The following is a 19,680-nucleotide window of genomic DNA, read 5'->3' on the forward strand; positions in this document are numbered from 1 at the left end:
AAAGGCAGCTTTGTCATGGTGAGCTACTTCTTGCAGAAGTCAAGATCCACATCTGCAGACTATACAAAGGCAAACAACACAGAGGGCCAGTTTATGGCCAGGTTTCGGGGGGGCCTGTTCCCAAGAGAAAGTATTCTTTTTTTTTTTGGAGACAGGGTCTCACTCTGTCACCCAGGCTAGAGTGCAGTGTGGCATGATCTCAGCTCACTGCAACCTCCACCTTCTGGATTCAAGTGATTCTCCCACCTCAACCTCCCAAATACTGGGACTACAGGCCACCATGCCCAGCAAATCTTTGTTTTTTCTGTTGTTGTTGTTGTTATTTTGCTTTTTGTATTTTGGTAGAGAAGGGGTTTCGCCATGTTGGCCAGGCTGGTCTCAAACTTGTGACCTCCAGTGATCCACCCACCTTGGACTCCTAAAGTGCTGGGATTACAGGCATGAGCCACCACAAAGTTCAAAGTATTCTGACTTTAACAAAGCTTCCTCCCTCCCTCCCAAAGCTGTGGGGCAGACTGAAACTTGTTATATTTACTTTGAGATGGGAAAATAAAGCAGGAAGAAGTTAAATACCAGACTCAACTTAGAAAGTGCTCCTGGGAAAATCCATAGGGGAAGAAAGTAGATTCGGGATTGCCAGGGGCTGAGGGAAGGGGAAATAGGGAGTGACTGCTCATGGGTATGGAGTTTCTTCTGGGAATGATGAAAATGTTCTGGAATCAGACAATGGTAGTGGCTGTACAACTTTGTGAATATACCCACAACAGCCAGATTATGTACTTTAAGAAGGGGAATTCTGGCTGGGCACAGTGGCTCACGCCTGTAATCCCAGCACTTTTGGAGGCCAAGGTGGGCAGATCAACTGAGGTCAGGAGTTCGAGGCCAACCTGGCCAACATGGCAAAAACCCCATCTCTACTAAGAATATGAAGAAAAATGAGCTGAGCGTGGTGGCATGTGCCCATAATCCCAGCTATCTGGGAGGCTGAGGCAGGAGAATCGCTTGAACCCAAGAGGCAGAGCTTGCAGTGAGTCACAATAGCACCACTGTACTCCAGCCTGGGCGGACAGAGCAAGACTCCATCTCAAAAAAAAAAAAAGATGAATTTTATACTATGTGAATTATATCTCAATAATTTTTTTAACGTACTCTCGAAGAAAGAAATCAAGATCTTAAACTAGATCACTAGGTATCCACACTGTCCTCAAATGAAATGGGACAAAGGGAGTATAAACTGACTTGATACAGATCACTAATTAAGCAAAGAATCCTTTATATCTTTGCATTTCTTGTGTTGCCAACTAGAGACAGCAGCTGCAGTAAAGTGAAAAGAACCACATGTGGGAAATCTGGAGACTTGGATTCACATGTTGTTTCTTACACCAAATAGCTGCTGACCTTGGACACTTCTTCTCTTGATGTCTCCGTTTCCTCAGCTGTAAAGTGAGGCTAAAACCACTTACAGCAGACTTTTTTTTGAGACGGAGTCTTGCTCTGTCGCCAGGCTGGAGTGTAGTGCTGCGATCTCGGCTCACTGCAAGCTCTGCCTCCTGGGTTCAAGCGATTCTCCTGCCTCAGCCTCGTGCATAGCTGGGATTACAGGCGCACACCACCATGACCAGCTAATTTTTGTATTTTTAGTATAGACGGGGTTTCACCATGTTGGCCAAGATGGTGTCGATCTCTTGACCTTGTGATCTGCCTACCTTGGCCTCCCAAAGTGCTGGAATTACAGGCGTGAGCTACCGCACCTGGCCAGCAGACTTGTTTTAAAAGCCACATGAGACAGTTATGTAACAGCACATATCTGGGTAAAGGAAAAACTAATCAAGCTTTAAAACTCCTTTCTGGAGAGATACTCAATTTTCTGAAGCAAAGACTTTCAATACTTGCCCCCAAAAAAGAGTAAATGTTCCACAGGCTAAGTGAACAAAGAAGTTTTGGTTGCCTTCTAAATTACCAGGAAATGGCCAGCCTGTGAGGGAAGATGGCACAGCACAGCACAGCACAGAGGGCCCTAGAGGGGCTGGAGGTTTGGCTTCCCAAGTCAACTCTGCCCCTAACTTCAGCAGCAACCTCTACCAAATCACTAAGCCTCCAGGGCCTAAGTATCTTCCACTACAGTAAAATGAGATGCTGGAGCATCTAAGGAGGAGCTAAGGCACACCAGCATCAGGTTCTCCTTTGGCTCATCTTAGGAGAAAAGAATAGGGTTAGAAAGAAAGTCTGCATCTCTTTATTTTATTTACTTTATTTATTTATTTTTTATTTTTTTTTTTAATTTTTTTTTTGAGACAGTGTCTTGCTCTGTCACCCAGGCTGGAGGGCAGTGGTGCGATCTTGGCTCACTGCAACCTCTGCTTCTCAAGTTCAAGTGATTCCTGTGCCTCAGCCTCTCGAGTAGTTGAAAGTACAGGTGCCCGCCACCACATCTGGCTAATTTTTTTTTTTTTTTTTTTTTTTTTTAGTAGAGATGGGGTTTCACCATGTTGGCCAGGCTGGTCTCGAACTCCTGGCTTCCTGGTTTCAAGTGATCTGCCCACCTCAGCCTCCCAAAGTGCTGGGATTACAGGCGTGAGCCACTGCGCCTGGCCAGAAAACCCAGGAAATAAAAAAGCAAGCAGAGAGAGTTCTGTTAAAGCTGCAAAGCTATTTGCTAACCGAAATCATTGCTGAAATGGTTCCCTCTCCCACAAACTGCCATCAGCAAACATGAGATACAGTTGATTAAACTAAGTACCTCCACATTGACATTCCGGATTTGCACATTGATCAGGGAGAATTCCTGCTGCAAGGTCTGAGGCAGCCCCAGTTGATCTGATTTCCTCTCTTCCAGGAGATTTCTAGGGGGATCTTCTTTTAGGGCTAGCAGGAGAGAGAAGTTCAATGTTGGAAAGCATTTTTGAAAATGAAACAGAGAACAGGTCTGGGGTATCTGCCACAACTCTGCAATGCGTAGAGTGGCACCTTACCTGAGACATCAGTTTGTCAAATTACCTTCTTCCTCCCCATGGCTTGCATTGTGCTGGTGATCTGTATCTTCAGTGTGCAGGGTCTTCTCGGGTTCCGGCAGAAGGGAAATACTCTCAATGAACTCATCGACACCATCTAATATGTCATTTGCACAAAGCTGCAACAAAGAGTAGAAGATGTAGCTCTAGAGAAGTCAGTGGAAATGATCATCATGTCTGATTAAAGAGTTCTGACTTAAAAATGGGAATAGCAAAGGATGGGATGTGTCAGCCAAGAGCTGACATAATCAAAATAGATTTTACCCATTGCCAACTCTCCCTGGTTAAACACCCGGGATAATAGACTCTATTATTCAACACTGGAAATTTTTTCATCATGTGCAGAGTTTATGCAAGCCTCAGAAAAAAAATTAATTTAAATGCCAAGCCTTGATGGAGTTATTCAGCTAATCCAGGAGCAAAAATATCATAACCGGCCAGGCGTAGTGGCTCATGCCTGTAATCCCAGCACTTTGGGAGGCCAAGGCAGGTGGATCACCTGAGGTTAGGAGTTTGAGACCAGCCTGGCCAAGAGGGTGAAACCCCATCTCTACTAAAAATACAAAAATTAGCCAGGCATGGTGGTGGACGCCTATAATTCCAGCTACTCGGGAGGCTGAGACAGGAGAATCACTTGAACCCAGGAGGCAGAGGTTGCAGTGAGCAAAGATCATGTGGCTGCACTCCAGCCTGGGCAACAGAGAGAGACTCCGTCTCAAAAAAAAAAAACAAAAAAATCATAACCTCAAGGCAGCTGGTGCAAATTGTACCTTTCGGAAAAAACAGATTGAAAATGCAATAAGGTAATGAGATTTGATAAATTGCTCAAGAGGGACTTCATACTAAGCAGTGTTGAAATTTTTATCCAGTATTTTCTATTCATTCTGTGCAAAGCAATGTGCCAAGCGCTGTGGGAGATCCAACACAAGTGAGACACCTTCCCACTGTCAAGAAATTTAGCCATCAAATGAGGAGAGGACAGAACCCCGTGATAAGGCAGAGCAGAGCAAGGGCCACCAGAGCAGCTCATGCCAGGTACTACTGTGGTTCATGTAAGAAACACATTATCATTTATCGGGAAAAAATTACAAACAGCTTCATAAAAGCAGTGTTGCTGATGGATGTAGAGGCCTCTAAGCATTTGCAGAGTACAAGGGTAGACTTCTTAGCCCATTTAGAAGAGAAAGAAATGAACCCACAGGGCACATACTCAGGGAGCTACCCATACTATCTTATGCTAGAATAAGGGGGGGAAAGACATTTAGAGGCTCTCTGGCCTTAAAGTGCTGAATACTGAAGTTGGTTCTTAAAGACCTCAAAGCCTTGGTGTGGTACACACCAGCCACTCAGCCAACCAGTAAGTATGTACTAAATGGCTATCCTGCCGGGCAAGGTAGCTCACACCAGTGATCCCAGCACTTTGGGAGGCTGAGGCAGGTGGATCACTTGAGGTCAGGAGTTCGAGACTAGCCTGGCCAACATGGTGAAACCCCGTCTCTACTAAAAATACAAAAATTAGCCAAGTGTGTTGGTGGGTGCCTATAATCCCAGCTACTCAGGAGGCTGAGGCAGGAGAATCGCTTGAACCCAGGAGGCAGAGGTTGCAGTGAGCCGAGATAGTGCCACTGCACTCCAGCCTGGGCAACTGAGTGAGACTCACTCTCAAAAAAAAAAAAAAAAAAAAAAAAAAAAAAAAAAAAAAAATTGTTTATCCTGTAACCTCTAATTTCCACAAATCCTGAATCTTACACTTTTTGGTGGATCCAGGTACATTTCTCCACAATAGCACTGCATACATACCCTCTGCATCTGGGAATCCACCCGCCACATTCTCAAGGTCTGATCCCGGGACCACGTCACCAGTTGATAGTCCTTGGACCCTAGAAATCACCAAATAAGAATCCTGGAAATTCTTCTGGACTCAACATCTATTTTGCTACAGGTTGAAATGGAGTGAGATTCATCCACCCATTCAACAAACATCTACTGAACATCTCTGATATGCCAGGCACTATTCTAGGTACCGGGACTACAGCATGAATAAAATAATTTCTATCTTTATAGATCTCGCATTCCAGTGGTAGAAAGAGACAAATAAATATCTGATAAAACATCTGGTATAAAAAATAACACAGGATAAGAGGACAGAGACTGTTGGTGGAACTATTTTTAGATAGAACTCCCCAAGGAAATCACGTTTGAGCAGAAACTTAAATGATGTAAAATACTAACGGGCAAATTAGCAGGTAAAGAGCGATGCTGGGATTTAATGTCATACTAAACTTTCACCTCTGCAAATGTTCGTCCTTTTACATGCTCTTGAGGAGCTGGAGACGAACACATTTTTGCAAAACGGGTTGTTTCAAATGCATCACGGCATCTTACCATTCAAAAGAATTTTTTGGTAAAGTGATACATCTCTTTGTAAAATGAATAATCAATCCTTAATGTACTTAATTGACTGAATCATATTTTCATCTTAAGTCTGGTCAAAGGGAAATTATCCTGAAAAGGTTCAGGGTGCTTTATGAAATAACTTCATGAAAGATCAGGACATTTGCGGATAATTATGCAGTATCTAGAATCTCCTTCGTGGCCACCTTCAGAAAGCAAATAATTTAGAAATAATTTCATCCAATTTTTTAATTTTATGGATGGGGAAACTGAGGCAAGAGAATATGATCTGTCCAAGGTCACAGGGTGAGTGGGCAGGAAAACAAGGGCCAGTTCTTATTGGTTCCTTCTCTGCGTCACCACCTTCAACCAAAAATTCACTCCTTAATATTTCATACATCACTAGGCACGGCCAGCCAGAGAGCAACTATTCTGAACCACGGCTTGTTACAAGTGCCACCATCTTGCCTCATGTCCACATCAACAATCTTCTGACCCTACATCTGGCTTCTCTTCATGTCCCTGACTTTGAGGAAAAGGTATGCCTAATTCCTTTCTAAATGTTTTAAATTAACTCAACCCCTCGACCTGTGCCTCCCCTGCTGGTCCCAAGGGGACCTTTGCTTCCCCAACTCCCTTGTATCTTCTTCCTGCCTTCCAACAGAGAGGGCAGCAGCCTCTCCCAACTGGCTAATTCTAAGCCTTGCCTTTGAGGGTAACTTCATTCACTAAAACCGGTTACTGCCTCCCCTGTTCATGCCACCCTATGATCTGGCTTCTCTCCTCAATTTGCTTTTGGAATGCCTTTCTTTTTTTTAAATTTTTTGTATTTTGAGATAGGGTCTCACTTTGTCACTCAAGCTGGAGTGCAGTGATGCAATCTGAGCTCACTGCAACAACCTCCGCCTCCTGGTTCAGGCAATTCTCCTGCCTCAGCCTCCCGAGTGGCTGAGATTACAGGCATGTGCCACCACAGCCGGCTAATTTTTTTTTTTTTAATAGATTTTGGTAGAGATGGGGTTTCACCACGTTGGCCAGGCTGGTCTCGAACTCCTGGCCTCAAGTGATCAACCTGCCTTGGCCTCCCAAAGTGCTGGGATTACAGGCGTGAGCCACCGCACCTGGCCTGGAACTCCTTTCTTAATGATTATATGGCTTCCTATTTGGTCAGTTAAATGCTTTTCTCTTACTCTACATTTTGATCTGTCAGCAACACCTGAAACCAAGGACTACTGCTTCCCTCAGGAGGCATCCTTGTCCCCTGGCCACAGTATTCTGACTCACTTCCTACCTCTTTGAGAAATCCTTCCCCACAGTGAAAATCAAAGCATGAAGTGGTCCAATAAAAATTGATGACTACCAGCCTGGGCAACATGGTGAAACTCATCTCTACAAAAATACAAAAAATTAGCTGGCGTGGTGGCACACTCCTGTAGTGCCAGCTACTCAGGTGGCTGAGGTGGAAGCACTGCTCGAGCCCAGGAGGTCGAGGCTGCAGTGAGCCATGTTCGTGCCTGCACTCTAGCCTGGGTGACAGAGCGAGACCCTATCTCAAAAAAAAAAAAAAAAAAAATTGATGTCGAAGACATGGCAGCGAAAGTAAACTGGAACAACCTTCGGTTGAGAAAGAAGTAAAATACAGATGGTTCCCAATTTACAACGGTTCAACTTACAACTTTTTGACTTTATGATGGCGTGAAACTGTCACAATTTTAACATAATGCACAGTATTCAACAAAGTATATGAGATATTCAACACTTTTTTTTATAGAATAGGCTTTGTATTAGAGGATTTAGCCCAAATGTAGGCCGATGGAAGTGTTCTGAGCATGTTTAAGGTAGGCTACTTAAGCTATGATGTTCAGTGGGTTAGGTGGGTAAAATATATTTTCTTTTTTTTTTTTTTTTCTTTTGAGACAGTCTCGATCTGTCTCCAGGCTGGGGTGCAGTGGCACAATCTCAGCTCACTGAAACCTCTGCCTCCTGGGTTCAAGAGATTCTGCTGCCTCAGCCTCCGAAGTAGCTGGGACTATAGGCATGCACTACCACACCTGGCTGATTTTTGTATTTTCAGTAGAGATGGGGTTTTGCCATGATGGCCAGAACTCCTGGCCTCAAGTGATCCACCCATCTCAGCCTCCCAAAGTACTGAGATTACAGGTGTAAGCCACTGTGCCTGGCCTAAAATACATTTTCTACTTACAATATTTTCAACTTACAATGGGTTTATCGGGACATAACCCCATCATAAGGAACATCTGCATAAAAACACATGCATAATAATTAAATTTGTAAAAGGTTCAGAAACAGGCAAACCTAAACTACTTTTAGGGATTCAAAAATAGGCAGTGAAACCACAAAGGAAAAATCCAGCAATGGCTATCATAAGCATTAGAGGAATAGTGCTCTCAGGGAAAGGAGGGGATGGTGATCAGGTAGCTTCGGGGCTCTTGGCATCGTTTTCTTTCTTGACCTGCATGGCAATTGCATAGATTTTCACTTTATAATTATTTGTTACACTATACATGTTCCATATAATTTTCAAATACATGATATATTTCACAGTAAAAAAAAAATTTTTTTTTAATTTAAACTTTCATTTTAGCTTCAGGGGTTCATGTGCAGGTTTGTTACAAAGACAAACTCCTGTCATGGGGGTTTGTTGTACAGATTATTTCATCACCCAGGTACTAAGCCTAGTACCCAATAGTTATTTTTTTTCTGATCCTCTCCCCCTCCCACCCTCCATCCTCAAGTAGGCCCCAGTGTTTATTATTCCCCTCTTTCACAGTTAAAACAAAAAAAAAAGTTAAATAGTAACTCGTACTCAAAATTTTGCTACTGGCCAGGCAGTTCCAATTTACACAACTCACTCACCAGCTTAGACAACATGGGTAACTAAAAATGGGTTCCTAAAAACTTTATTTCCATCCAAAACTACCGGTCAACCCCTCCCCACTGGACTGAGGAAATCACATCATCTGTTTTCTTTTCTTTTTTTTTTTTTTTTTTGAGACGGAGTCTTGCTCTGTTTCCCAGGCTGGAGTGCAATGGTGCGATCTCAGCTCAATGCAACCTCCGCCTGCCGGTTCAACCATTCTCCTGCCTTAGCCTCCCAGGTAGCTGGGACTACAGCATGCACCACCATGCCTGGCTAATTTTTTTTGTATTTTTAGTAGAGATGGGGTTTCACCATGCTGGCCAGGTTGGTTTCAAACTCCTGACCTCAGGTTATCCACCCGCCTCGGCCTCCCAAAGTGCTGGGATTATAGATGTGAGCCACCGTGCCCAACCACATCATCTGTTTTCTATGGCAAAATGCAAGAGATTAAGTTGAAAGCTAAAACCTATGCATGCAATTAGTGAGATAAACCCAGGCAGCCTCATGTTTCTAGAAGCAAGAGAGATTTTGGAAATATGGATAGGAAAGTTAACCGGATGATCAAAAGAGTCTCTTTAATAAACATCCTGGAAGAAGTTTATGAAAGTCACAAACAAGCTGGGACAGAAGATGACTGCTCTAATCCCAGGTCCACTAGAGACCTTTCCTGTGACCCTGGACAAGTCACATCACTCCACCTGCCTGGCTTCCCATGTGCAATATGAAAACTCCAACAAATAAACTTGTATTCTGTCAAACACTTAGAGATCATGGCAAAACAATCTCAAGAAAAGACAGGCTGTATCTAAACCTGCATGGTGAGCTGATGGAGAAACTGAGGCTGCGGCCTCCTGACTCCCATTACACTAGGGCCCTGCATGAGTGAGGGCTAGATGATGAAGCTGCAATAACAAACCACCCCAACACCTCAGTGGCTTACATTTCCTGCTTGCTCTGCATCTCCGCCTCATACTCCTACCAGGATGTGCTGGAAGCAGCTCCATCTTGAGCTTTGCCAACTGATGTGGCAGAGGCAAAGAGGGTGTTTAATTGCACATCAGCCCCTAATCTTTCAACCCAGGAGGGACCACATCACTTCTGCTCATGTGTCATGATCAAAGCAAGTCTATCAGCCAAATCTATCTTCAAAGGGCTGGGAGGTAAAACAGCACTACATGCTTGTGAAGACAACTGAGGGTATGTAGTAGGCAGTACTAAAGACCACCTTGGGTCTCCCTCATCAACAGAGTGGCAAGGGGCAAATGCCCTGGACTTCTGAGCCCAGAGTCTTTCAGTCCCAGAAACAATCCAACAGCAAATCTCTATCTTCCGTCTCTTACTGGAGCAGATCTCTTCCAAGCAAGAGAGACTACGCTGACAATTGTAGAAGAGGACAGAATTTGGAAGAGGAACAGCAGCCTTATATAGTCCCTTTACTCACCTATGACGAAAGGTGGCAACAGCCCTAGCTCTCTGGTTCCTAAAGCCCAGCTCTCTCTATGTCTTCTTTACTGGACTCCATGGCAACACTGACTGGCACTGCTGTCACCAGAGCTCAGAAGGAAAGTGGGCAGCAGGCCTCTCCCACTCACCTTCCTTCTGCTTCCTCCACTGGAACTCCAGCACCACATCATCATGCCCCACGAAGGTGTGGACTGGGGTGTTCAAGTCAAAGACATTCCAGAGGAGAAGGCTATTTTCCCTCCGCAGCTGGGGAACCATCACGGTCACCAATCCATTGCTGAAAGGCTAAGGCAGGGAAGGGAAAAGCAGGTGATTAGATTATTTCAGGGAGAATCGGCTGAGTCTTGAGTTTCCAAACCTGGAATTCTTCCTAAGTAAAATAAATTAGATAATGGAAGGCCCCAACTCATCTGGAGAAATTTTTCCCAAACACCATAAGCTGCACATCGCGTCTACTTTTCTCTCTGCTTATGGAAGGGACCACAGCAAGTAAAAACTCAGGCTGAGGCAAGCGCTTGAAGAACTTTGAAAATTCTAAAATAAGCAAATGGTACTGATTGCTATGCACTGAAACACACTGTTTCACATCCTAGCTACTCTCCATGAGTTACCGCTCAAGAGTTACTGAGTGCTTTCCCAGAATGAGCATGCAGGGCTGACAGGGAAAATCCCTGGAGCAGCAAACCTAATTCTTGCCACGTGGAAATGCACCAGAAACACGCCATCCACTTGAAGCATCACCTTCCCGCCCCCCCGGCACTGCAACTGCTCAAAGGAAAACTTGCTCGCTTCAGGAATGACATGTTTTACTTGGCAAAACCCAATCTACTAGGTAGCTAAGGGCTCCATTCAGTTGATAACTAGACTCTGTTATTTAAGGAATAAACCACAGTCACCAAAGAGCACATTTATTTTCACCACCCCTCCTGGTAGCACTCTTGGACTTTTCTGTTTATTTTTTAAAGCAAACATATTAATCCAGAAAAGTATTTCAATTCATAAGAAGAGTGTCTTGATTTCTTGGCAAGTGATCCCAGGTACAAAACCAACTTAATACCCAAATTACCTTTTTTGCTCCACAATGCTCCATGGTGACAGCCCAATGTATAAAGGTAGCTTTATCCATCCCTGTGCTAGCTTTCAGATTGACATTAAAGGAAATACATTATCTGTCACCTGTGTGGCAATGGAAAATTACTGGAAGGTTGATAATAGCCTACCCACTCTATTTGTAGCATTTATTTAATGGTTTAAAAAGCACATTCATATAAGTTATTTCAAAAGAAAGCTTGTGAACTACAGAATTGTATACTTTAAAATGGTGGACTTCATCACAATCAAAAAAAAAGGAGGGCATAGTAAAAATTACTATTCATATTCTATAGTAAAGGAAATTTCTGCTCAAAAACATCAAATGGCTTGCCCAAGGGCACACCAGTATTAAATGATAGAGCATGGCCCCCAGCCCAGGTCTTCGGAATTTAAAGCCAGAGTTCCTTCCACCACAATTCACAGACCTCAAGCCTCCTGACCCTCTCCTCCATCTACCCTGCTGCCGGCGCTATCATTAGTGAGTATCTTTACATGGCCTAGCTTCTCTGTGGAGCTTCGATCAGCAATTCTGATGTAGATACTTACCCAACACTCCAAGAATAAATTTTTTTTATTTATTTATTTTTTTTGGAGATGGAGTCTCGCTCTGTCACCCAGGTTGGAGTGCAGTGGCGCGATCTCTGCTTACTGCAAGCTCCGCCACCCAGGTTCAAGCGATTCTCCTGCCTCAGCCTCCCGAGTAGCTGGGACTACAGGCATGTGCCACCACACCTGGCTAATTTTTGTATTTTTAGTAGAGACGGGGTTTCACCATGGCCAGGATGGTCTCAAACTCCTGACCTCAGGGGATCCTGGTGTGAGCCACTGTGCCCGGCCAAGAATAAAATTTTACATAGTTAACAGCATTTATGCCATCATTATCACATTTGTCCCACCACTAAACCAACAGAGAAACAGAAAATCACCTCACAAAGCAAATAAGAGAAAATGTCCCTGGGCTCCTTGTTTTTGGAACACCTAAAAAGAAGTTTCCTATCAAGAGGCAGGGTGGCTCACTCACTGTATATCTGGCCTTCCAGACAGGCACCTGGCAAGGAAGAATATTGAGGTATTTCCGAGGCTGGCGGTAATCCCAGAACTAGAAGAGAGCAAGCAAGATCATTTGTGAAATAAATGTCATTAAAAAATTCTACTGAAATAAGCATACCTTTCAACTCATTGCTTCTGGTCCTCTAAAGATACACTTCAACAGCATATTTTTAGTTCAGCTCTTATAACCATGCTACTGTGACAAAGACATAAAGAAACCTCCCTTTCTATTTCTAAAACATTACAGGAGAATTTCTGGACTTTATGAGGACCACTAATCGCAGCAGGTCACTGTCAACAGGCTTGATTATGAAATGACCTTTAGAGCTGAAAATTAAAAGTGACGTGTTTGATCCTGTCTCACATTTACATCTTGCAGGTAATTTAAGAACAATAGCTGAAGTGTCCTGACTACTCATTACATTTCGGACATATATTTAGAACTTTTTTTCTCCCATTTAATTTTTGTAACAACCATATAACGCATGTTATTAATCTCTTTTTCAAATGTAGAGGCTATATAAAGAAACGACATTCACAAAGAAAAAAGGCAGCTGTGTGAAAACCTAGGAGCCAATCCATTCAAGTCCACACCCGCTGTCATCCTCCAACATCCGAGGTGCAATTCTTGAAACTGTAGAGCACACAAAGTCAGCCACACAAACTACCTTAGAGACACCAATGCTTCTAACGTGAGAGGTACATACGCTTAGAACTCCAGCATTTGTCACAAAGGCAGGAAAGCCAAGAGTGAAACTCGGAACTGTTTAAGCTTAGGAAATTTTTTCAAAAATAGATGACAGCAATCACTCTGGAAATCATTATGGAAATTTCTTTTTTTAATAGAGATGGGATCTTGCCATGTTGTCCTGGCTGGTCTCTAACTCCTGAGCTCAGGCAATCCTCCCACCTCGGCCTCCCAAAGTGCTGGGATTACAGGTATGAGCTACCACTCCCGGCTACTTTGGCAATTTCCTATAAAGTTAAAAGTACACATACCATATGACCCAGCAATACCACTCCTACATAACTGCCCTTGAAAATTGAAAATGTCTATTCACACAAAAACCCATACATGAATGTTTACGGTGGCTCTATTCACAATCATCAAAAACCAAAAATGGTCCAAATGTCCTTAAATGGGTCAACAGAAAATTAATGGTGGCATATACATAAGTGGAATACTACTCAGTACTAAAAAGTCTATGCATTATTAATTTTTAAAACAACTTAGATGACTCTTAAAGGCATTACGTTGAATGAAAAAAAGACAACCTTAAAAGGTTATATACTAGTCCAGGTGCGGTGGCTCATGCCTATAATCCCAGCACTTTGGGAGGCCGAGGCAGGCAGATCACTTGAGGTCAGGAGTTCAAGACCAGCCTGGCCAACATGGCAAAACCCCATCTCTACCAAAAATACAAATATTAGCTGGACATGGTGGCACACACTTGTAGTCCCAGCTACTCAGGAGGCTGAGGCACAAGAATTGCTTGAACCTGGGAGGCAGAGGTTATAATGAGCCAAGATGGCACCACTGCACTCCAGCCTGGGCAACAGAACAAGACTGTATCTCAAAAAAAAAAAAAAAAAAAGCATTCTCAAAAAGACCAAATTATAGTGACGGGGAACAGACAAGTGGTTGCCAGAAGTTAGGGGCAGGAAAGGGTATGAGTGCAAAGGAATAACACGAGGTAGCTCTTCAGTGTCATGGAACTGTTTGATACCCTGTGTGGGCAGTTATATGCAACTCTGCATATGTTATATTTCATAGGTTTTCAAGGCTGGTACAGTGGCTCATGCCTATAATCTCAGTGCTTTGGGAGGCTAAGGTAGGAGGATCACTTGAGGCCAGGAGTTCAAGACCAGCCTGGGCAACAAAGCAAGACCCCGTCTCCTCACCTAGCTGATTGGGAGGCTGAAGTGGGAGGACTGATTGACTCAAGGGGTTCAAGGTTACAGTGAGCTATGATCATACCACTGCACTCCAGTGTAGGCAATAGAGCACGACCCTGTCTCAAAAAAAAGTTTTTAATAGAAAAATAAAAAGTGTATCAGACTATATGGAAAACAGTGAAAAAGTCTAATAAGTGTATTTTTTTTTTTTTGAGAGGGAGTTTTGCTCTTGTTGCCCAGGCTGGAGTGCAATGGCGCAATCTCGGCTCACTGCAACCTCCGCCTCCCAGGTTCAAGCAATTCTCCTGCCTCAGCCTCCCAAGTAGCTGGGATTACAGGCACGCACCACCACGCCTGGCTAATTTTTTGTATTTTTAGCAGAGACGGGGTTTCACCATGGCCAGGCTGGTCTTGAACTCCTGACCTCAGGTGATCTGCCCGCCTCAGCCTCCCAGAGTGCTGGGATTACAGGCGTGAGCCACCGCGCCCAGCTGATGTATAATTATTGTTCCAGAGGAAAGGAAAGAGAAGGGATGGAACAGAAGTAATATTTGAAGAGAGAATAATGGTTGAAAATTTCCCCAAAGTGAGGATGGCCAACAAGCCACAGATGTAAGAAGTACTTTCCTCCTTCTTACAAAAGAAACCAGTTTTGATAATGGCCTTTGATAATCATAACCTTTTCTGTAGAAGGGGATGACCCACACGTGTACTCTCACGCTGGCCTCTGTTTCAAAACTTTTAGAGACTTAATAAAGTATAGGGATATATATTCAGGCCCAAAAATCTCTTACTAAACTTTAAAATATTCAAAATGTTTTAAAACTGGTTTTACATTGTTTTAGAGCAAAAGAAGAGACTTTCCAAAGGTTTTGCTTAGTTTGGTTAATAATTTTGTGAATAAGCCTGAATGGAAATGGAAATGACTTGTCTGGAGTTTCATAATCTTCTGAAAAATCTAGAGTTCGAAGTGGGTGACTTTTTCTCCTCTCAAAAGAAAATTAAGATATCCCAAAGAAATACATAAATAAGCCAAGCTGGAATGCAAGGGAGTGTTCTATGTGCCAACAATGAGGTGTTAATAAATCTTAGAAGCTGTTCCTCTACTTAATGCACAATATGAATGAACGAGTATTACAGAGCACAGCACATATGAATGGGCAAACACCCAGCTGTAAAATCCTGCTTCGTTCCCCAGCCTGCCTGAGGGCTGGATGAGGTTCTTGCTTGGGAAGAGGTGAACGCAATCATTTCTGAGCAGACGTGTTAGCATAATTTTGCCTATTTCCAAAAAAAAATTAATGATTTAGATTGAAAAGTTTAGATGGCATAACTGTTAAATTTAATGGCATCTCTGTTTTGATTCACTATGAAGACTAATAATCAAGTAGCTAAACATAAAATGAGAAAACTCAGGAATTTCTAGGAAGAAGCCAGGCACGGTGGCTCACACCTATAATCCCAGCACTTGGAAAGCTGAGGTAGGCAGATCACCTGAGGTCAGGAGTTAAAGACCACCCTGGCCAACATGGCAAAACCCCATCTCTACTAAAAATACACAAATTAGCTGGGCATGGTGGCACATGCCTGGAGTCCCAGCTACTTGTAAGGCTGAGGCAGGAGAATTGCTTGAACCCGGGAGGTGGAGGTTGCAGTGAGCTGAGACTGCACCACTGCACTCCAGCCTGGGCAATAGAGCGAGACTCCATCTCAAAAAAAAAAAAAAAAAAAAAAAAAAAGAATTTCTAGGAAGAAAATAAAAAAATAAAGCTTCTAATAAACTTCTGATGTTTTAGATTTGCTGCTCTTTAAAAAAAAAAAAAAACCAAAAAAACTCAGCTTTCTCATTTTCAGTCTAAGGGACACACTTGGTGGCAGCAAGAGAAACTTTACTCCGCTCCTCTCCCTCTCCTCTCCCTCTCCCTCTCCCTCCTCTCCCTCTCCCTCCTCTCCCTCTCCCTCCTCTCCCTCTCCCTCCTCTCCCTCTCCCTCCTCTCCCTCCTCTCCCTCCTCTCCCTCCTCTCCCTCCTCTCCCTCTCCCTCTCCCCTTTCTTCAGTCTCCCTCTCCTTCTTTTTTCGGTCTCCCTCTGTTGCCGAAGCTGGACTGTGCTGCCGTGATCTCGGCTCGCTGCAACCTCTCTGCCTCGGGCTCCTGTGACTCTCCTGCATTGGCCTGCCGAGTGCCTGGGATTGCAGGCGCGCACCGCCACGCCTGAATGGTTTTTGTGTTTTTGGTGGAGACAGGGTTTCGCCGTGTTGACCGGGCTGGTCTCCAGCTCCTGGCCTCGAGTGATCTGCCTGCCTCGGCCTCCCGAGGTGCTGGCATTGCAGACGGAGTCTCGCTCACTCAATGCTCAATGGTGCTCAGGCTGGAGTGCAGTGGCGTGATCTCGGCTGGCTACAACCTCCACCTACCAGCCTCCTGCCTTGGCCTCTTAAACTGCTAAGATTACAGCCTCTGCCCCGCCGCCACCCCGTCTAGGAAGTGAGGAGCGTCTCTGCCTGGCCGCCCATCGTCTGGGATGTGAGCAGCCCCTCTGCCCAGCCGCCCCATCTGGGAAGTGAGGAGCGCCTCTGCCTGGCCGCCATCCCGTATAGGAAGTGAGGAACGTCTCTGCCCGGCCGCCCATCGTCTGGGATGTGAGGAGCGCCTCTGCCCGGCCACCCCGTCTGGAAGGTGAGGAGCGCCTCTGCCCGGCCGCCTGGTCTGGGAGGTGAGGAGTGCCTCTGCCCGGCCGCCACCCCGTCTGGGAGGAAGTGAGGAGCACCTCTGCCCGGCTGCCCCGTCTGGGAGATGAGGAGCACCTCTGCCTGGCCGCCCCGTCTGGGAAGTGAGGAGCGCCTCTGCCCGGCCGCCCCGTCTGGGATGTGAGGAGCGCCTCTGCCCGGCTGCCCCGTCTGGGAAGCGAGGAATGCCTCTGCCCGGCCGCCCCGTCTGGGAAGGGAGGAGCACCTCTGCCTGGCCGCCACCCCATATGGGAAGTGAGGAGCGCCTCTGCCCGGCCTCCCTGTCTGGGAGGTGAGGAGCGCCTCTGCCCAGCCGCCCCGTCTGGGAGGTGAGGAGCGCCTCTGCCCGGCCGCCCCGTCTGGGAGATGAGGAGCACCTCTGCCCGGCCGCCCCATCTGGGAGGTGAGGAGCGCCTCTGCCCGGCCGCCACCCCATCTAGGAGGAAGTGAGGAGCGCCTCTGCCTGGCCGCCGCCCCATCTAGGAGGAAGTGAGGAGCGCCTCTGCCCGGCCGCCCCGTCTCGGAGGTGAGGAGTGCCTCTGCCCGGCTGCCACCCCGTCTGGGAGGAAGTGAGGTGCACCTCTGCCCGGCTGCCCCGTCTGGGAGGTGAGGATCGCCTCTGCCTGGCTGCCACCCCGTCTGGGAGGAAGTGAGGAGCACCTCTGCCCGGCTGCCCCATCTGGGAAGGGAGGAGCGCCTCTGCCCGGCCGCCACCCCATATGGGAAGTGAGGAGCGCCTCTGCCTGGCCACCCTGTCTGGGAGGTGAGGAGCGCCTCTGCCCAGCCGCCCCGTCTGGGAGGTGAGGAGTGCCTCTGCCCGGCCGCCCCGTCTGGGAGGTGAGGAGCGCCTCTGCCTGGCCGCCCCGTCTGGGAAGTGAGGAGCACCTCTGCCCGGCCGCCCCGTCTGGGAGGTGAGGAGCGCCTCTGCCCGGCCGCCACCCCATCTGGGAGGAAGTGAGGAGCGCCTCTGCCCGGCCGCCCCATCTGGGAAGTGAGGAGCGCCTCTGCCCGGCCACCCCGTCTGGGAAGTGAGGAGCGCCTCTGCCCGGCCGCCCCGTCTGGGAAGTGAGGAGCGCCTCTGCCCGGCCGCCCCGTCTGGGAAGTGAGGAGCGCCTCTGCCCGGCCGCCCCGTCTGGGAAGTGAGGAGCGCCTCTGCCCGGCCGCCCCGTCTGGGAGGTGAGGAGTGCCTCTGCCTGGCTGCCGCCCCGTCTGGGAGGTGAGGAGCGCCTCTGCCTGGCTGCCACCCCGTCTGGGAGGAAGTGAGGAGCACTTCTGCCCGGCCGCCACCCCGTCTGGGAGGAAGTGAGGAGCGCCTCTGCCCGGCTGCCCCATCTGGAAGTGAGAAGCGCGTCTGCCCGGCCACCCCGTCTGGGAAGTGAGGAGTGCCTCTGCCTGGCCGCCACCCCGTCTGGGAGGAAGTGAGGAGCGCCTCTGCCTGGCTGCCCCATCTGGGAAGTGAGGAGCGCCTCTGCCCGGCCGCCCTGTCTGGGAGGTGAGGAGCGCCTCTGCCTGGCTGCCACCCCGGCTGGGAGGAAGTGAGGAGCGCCTCTGCCCGTCTGCCCCGTATGGGAAGTGAGGAGCGCCTCTGCCCGGCCGGCCGCCCCGTCTGGGAGGTGAGGAGCGCCTCTGCCTGGCCGCCACCCCATCTGGGAGGAAGTGAGGAGCGCCTCTGCCTGGCTGCCCCATCTGGGAAGTGAGGAGCACCTCTGCCTGGCCGCCCCCTCTGGGAAGTGAGGAGTGCCTCTGCCCGGCTGCCCCGTCTGGGAAGTGAGGAGCGCCTCTGCCCGGCCGCCCTGTCTGGGAGGTGTACCCAACAGCTCCGAAGAGACAGCGACCATCTGGAGCGGGCCATGAGGACGATGGCGGTTTTGTTGAAAAGAAGAGGGGGAGGTGTGGGGAAAGGAAGGAGAGATCAGATTGTTGCTGTGTCTGTGTAGAAAGAGGTGGGCATAGGAGACTCCATTTTGTTCTGACTAGGAGAAATTCTTCTGCCTTGGGATGCTGTTGATCTATGGCCTTTCCCCCAGCCCCGTGCTCTCTGAAACATGTGCTGTGTCAACTCAGGGTTAAATGGATTAAGGGCGGTGCAAGATGTGCTTTGTTAAACAGATGCTTGAAGGCAGCATGCTCTTTAAGAGTCATCACCACTCCCTAATCTCAAGTGCCCAGGGGCACAAACACTGCAGAAGGCCGCAGGGTCCTCTGCCTAGGAAAACCAGAGACCTTTGTTCATGTGTTTATCTCCTGACCTTCTCTCCACTATTATCCTATGACCCTCCCATATCCCCCTCTCCGAGAAACACCCAAGAATCATCAATAAATACTAAAAAAAAAAAAAAGAAACTTTACTCCATGGCTGTTTTTTTAAAAGATTGTTTCCATGTCACATGAGATTGTATTTAAAGAACCAGATGCTGGATTTGAAGAGGAAAGTATCAAGGATTCCATTTTTTCCCCTTTTCTTTATTCTTTCTTTCTTTCTTTTTTTTTTTTGAGACAGAGTCTTGCTCTGTTGCCAGGCTGGAGTGCAGTGGCGCGATCTCCGCTTACTGCAACCTCCGCCTCCCAAGTTCAAGCGAATCTCCTGCCTCAGCCTCCCGAGTGGCTGGAACTACAGGCATGCACTAACACGCCCAGCTAATTTTTGTATTTTTAGTAGAGACAGGGTTTCACCATGTTGGCCAGGATTATCTCGATCTCTTGACCTCGTGATCCACCCACCCTGGCCTCCCAAAGTGCTGGGATTACAGGTGTGAGCCACTGCACCCAGGTTTTGTTTTTTTTTTTGAGACAGAAGACAGAATCTCACTTTGTAGCCCAGGCTGGAGTATAGTGACAGGATTATGGCTCACTGTAGCCTTGACCACCCCAGTTCAAGTGATCTTCCTGCCTCAGCAGCCTTGTGAGTAGATGGGACTACAAGGGCACACCACCACACCCGGCTAATTTTTTTTATTTTTCTGTAGAGACGAGGTCTCCCTATGTTGCGCAGGCTGGTCTTGAACTCCTGGGCTCAAGTGATCTGCTTGCCTAAACCTCCCAAAGTGCTGAAATTACAGGTATGAGCCACTGCGCCCAGCTTTTTTCCCTGTTCTTGTAAGGCCAGATTTGCCTTATGTGGGATAGCTACATTGAAAGAAGTTATGCAATTATCCTTAGTTTTAT

General features: G+C 47.0%; 1 protein-coding gene across 8 annotated transcripts in view; it reads right to left on the reverse strand.

The window, feature by feature from the left end:
* Positions 1-19,680, reverse strand: part of WDR59 (WD repeat domain 59) — a 131,542-nt gene that overhangs the window by 56,064 nt on the left and 55,798 nt on the right. For 7 of the 8 annotated variants that reach the window (XM_063654536.1, XM_063654537.1, XM_063654538.1 and 4 more), the window contains exons 9-13: positions 11,864-11,941; positions 9,879-10,035; positions 4,812-4,891; positions 2,998-3,130; positions 2,741-2,865 (exon numbers count right to left, since the gene is read on the reverse strand). In XM_063654536.1, the coding sequence (XP_063510606.1) occupies positions 2,741-2,865; positions 2,998-3,130; positions 4,812-4,891; positions 9,879-10,035; positions 11,864-11,941 (573 nt within the window). The remainder of the gene's footprint in view (positions 1-2,740; positions 2,866-2,997; positions 3,131-4,811; positions 4,892-9,878; positions 10,036-11,863; positions 11,942-19,680) is intronic. The other variant, XM_054452779.2, reaches the window with a different exon arrangement.

This window comes from Pongo pygmaeus, chromosome 18, assembly GCF_028885625.2.
Source record: "Pongo pygmaeus isolate AG05252 chromosome 18, NHGRI_mPonPyg2-v2.0_pri, whole genome shotgun sequence".
NCBI classification, from domain to species: Eukaryota; Metazoa; Chordata; class Mammalia; order Primates; family Hominidae; genus Pongo; species Pongo pygmaeus.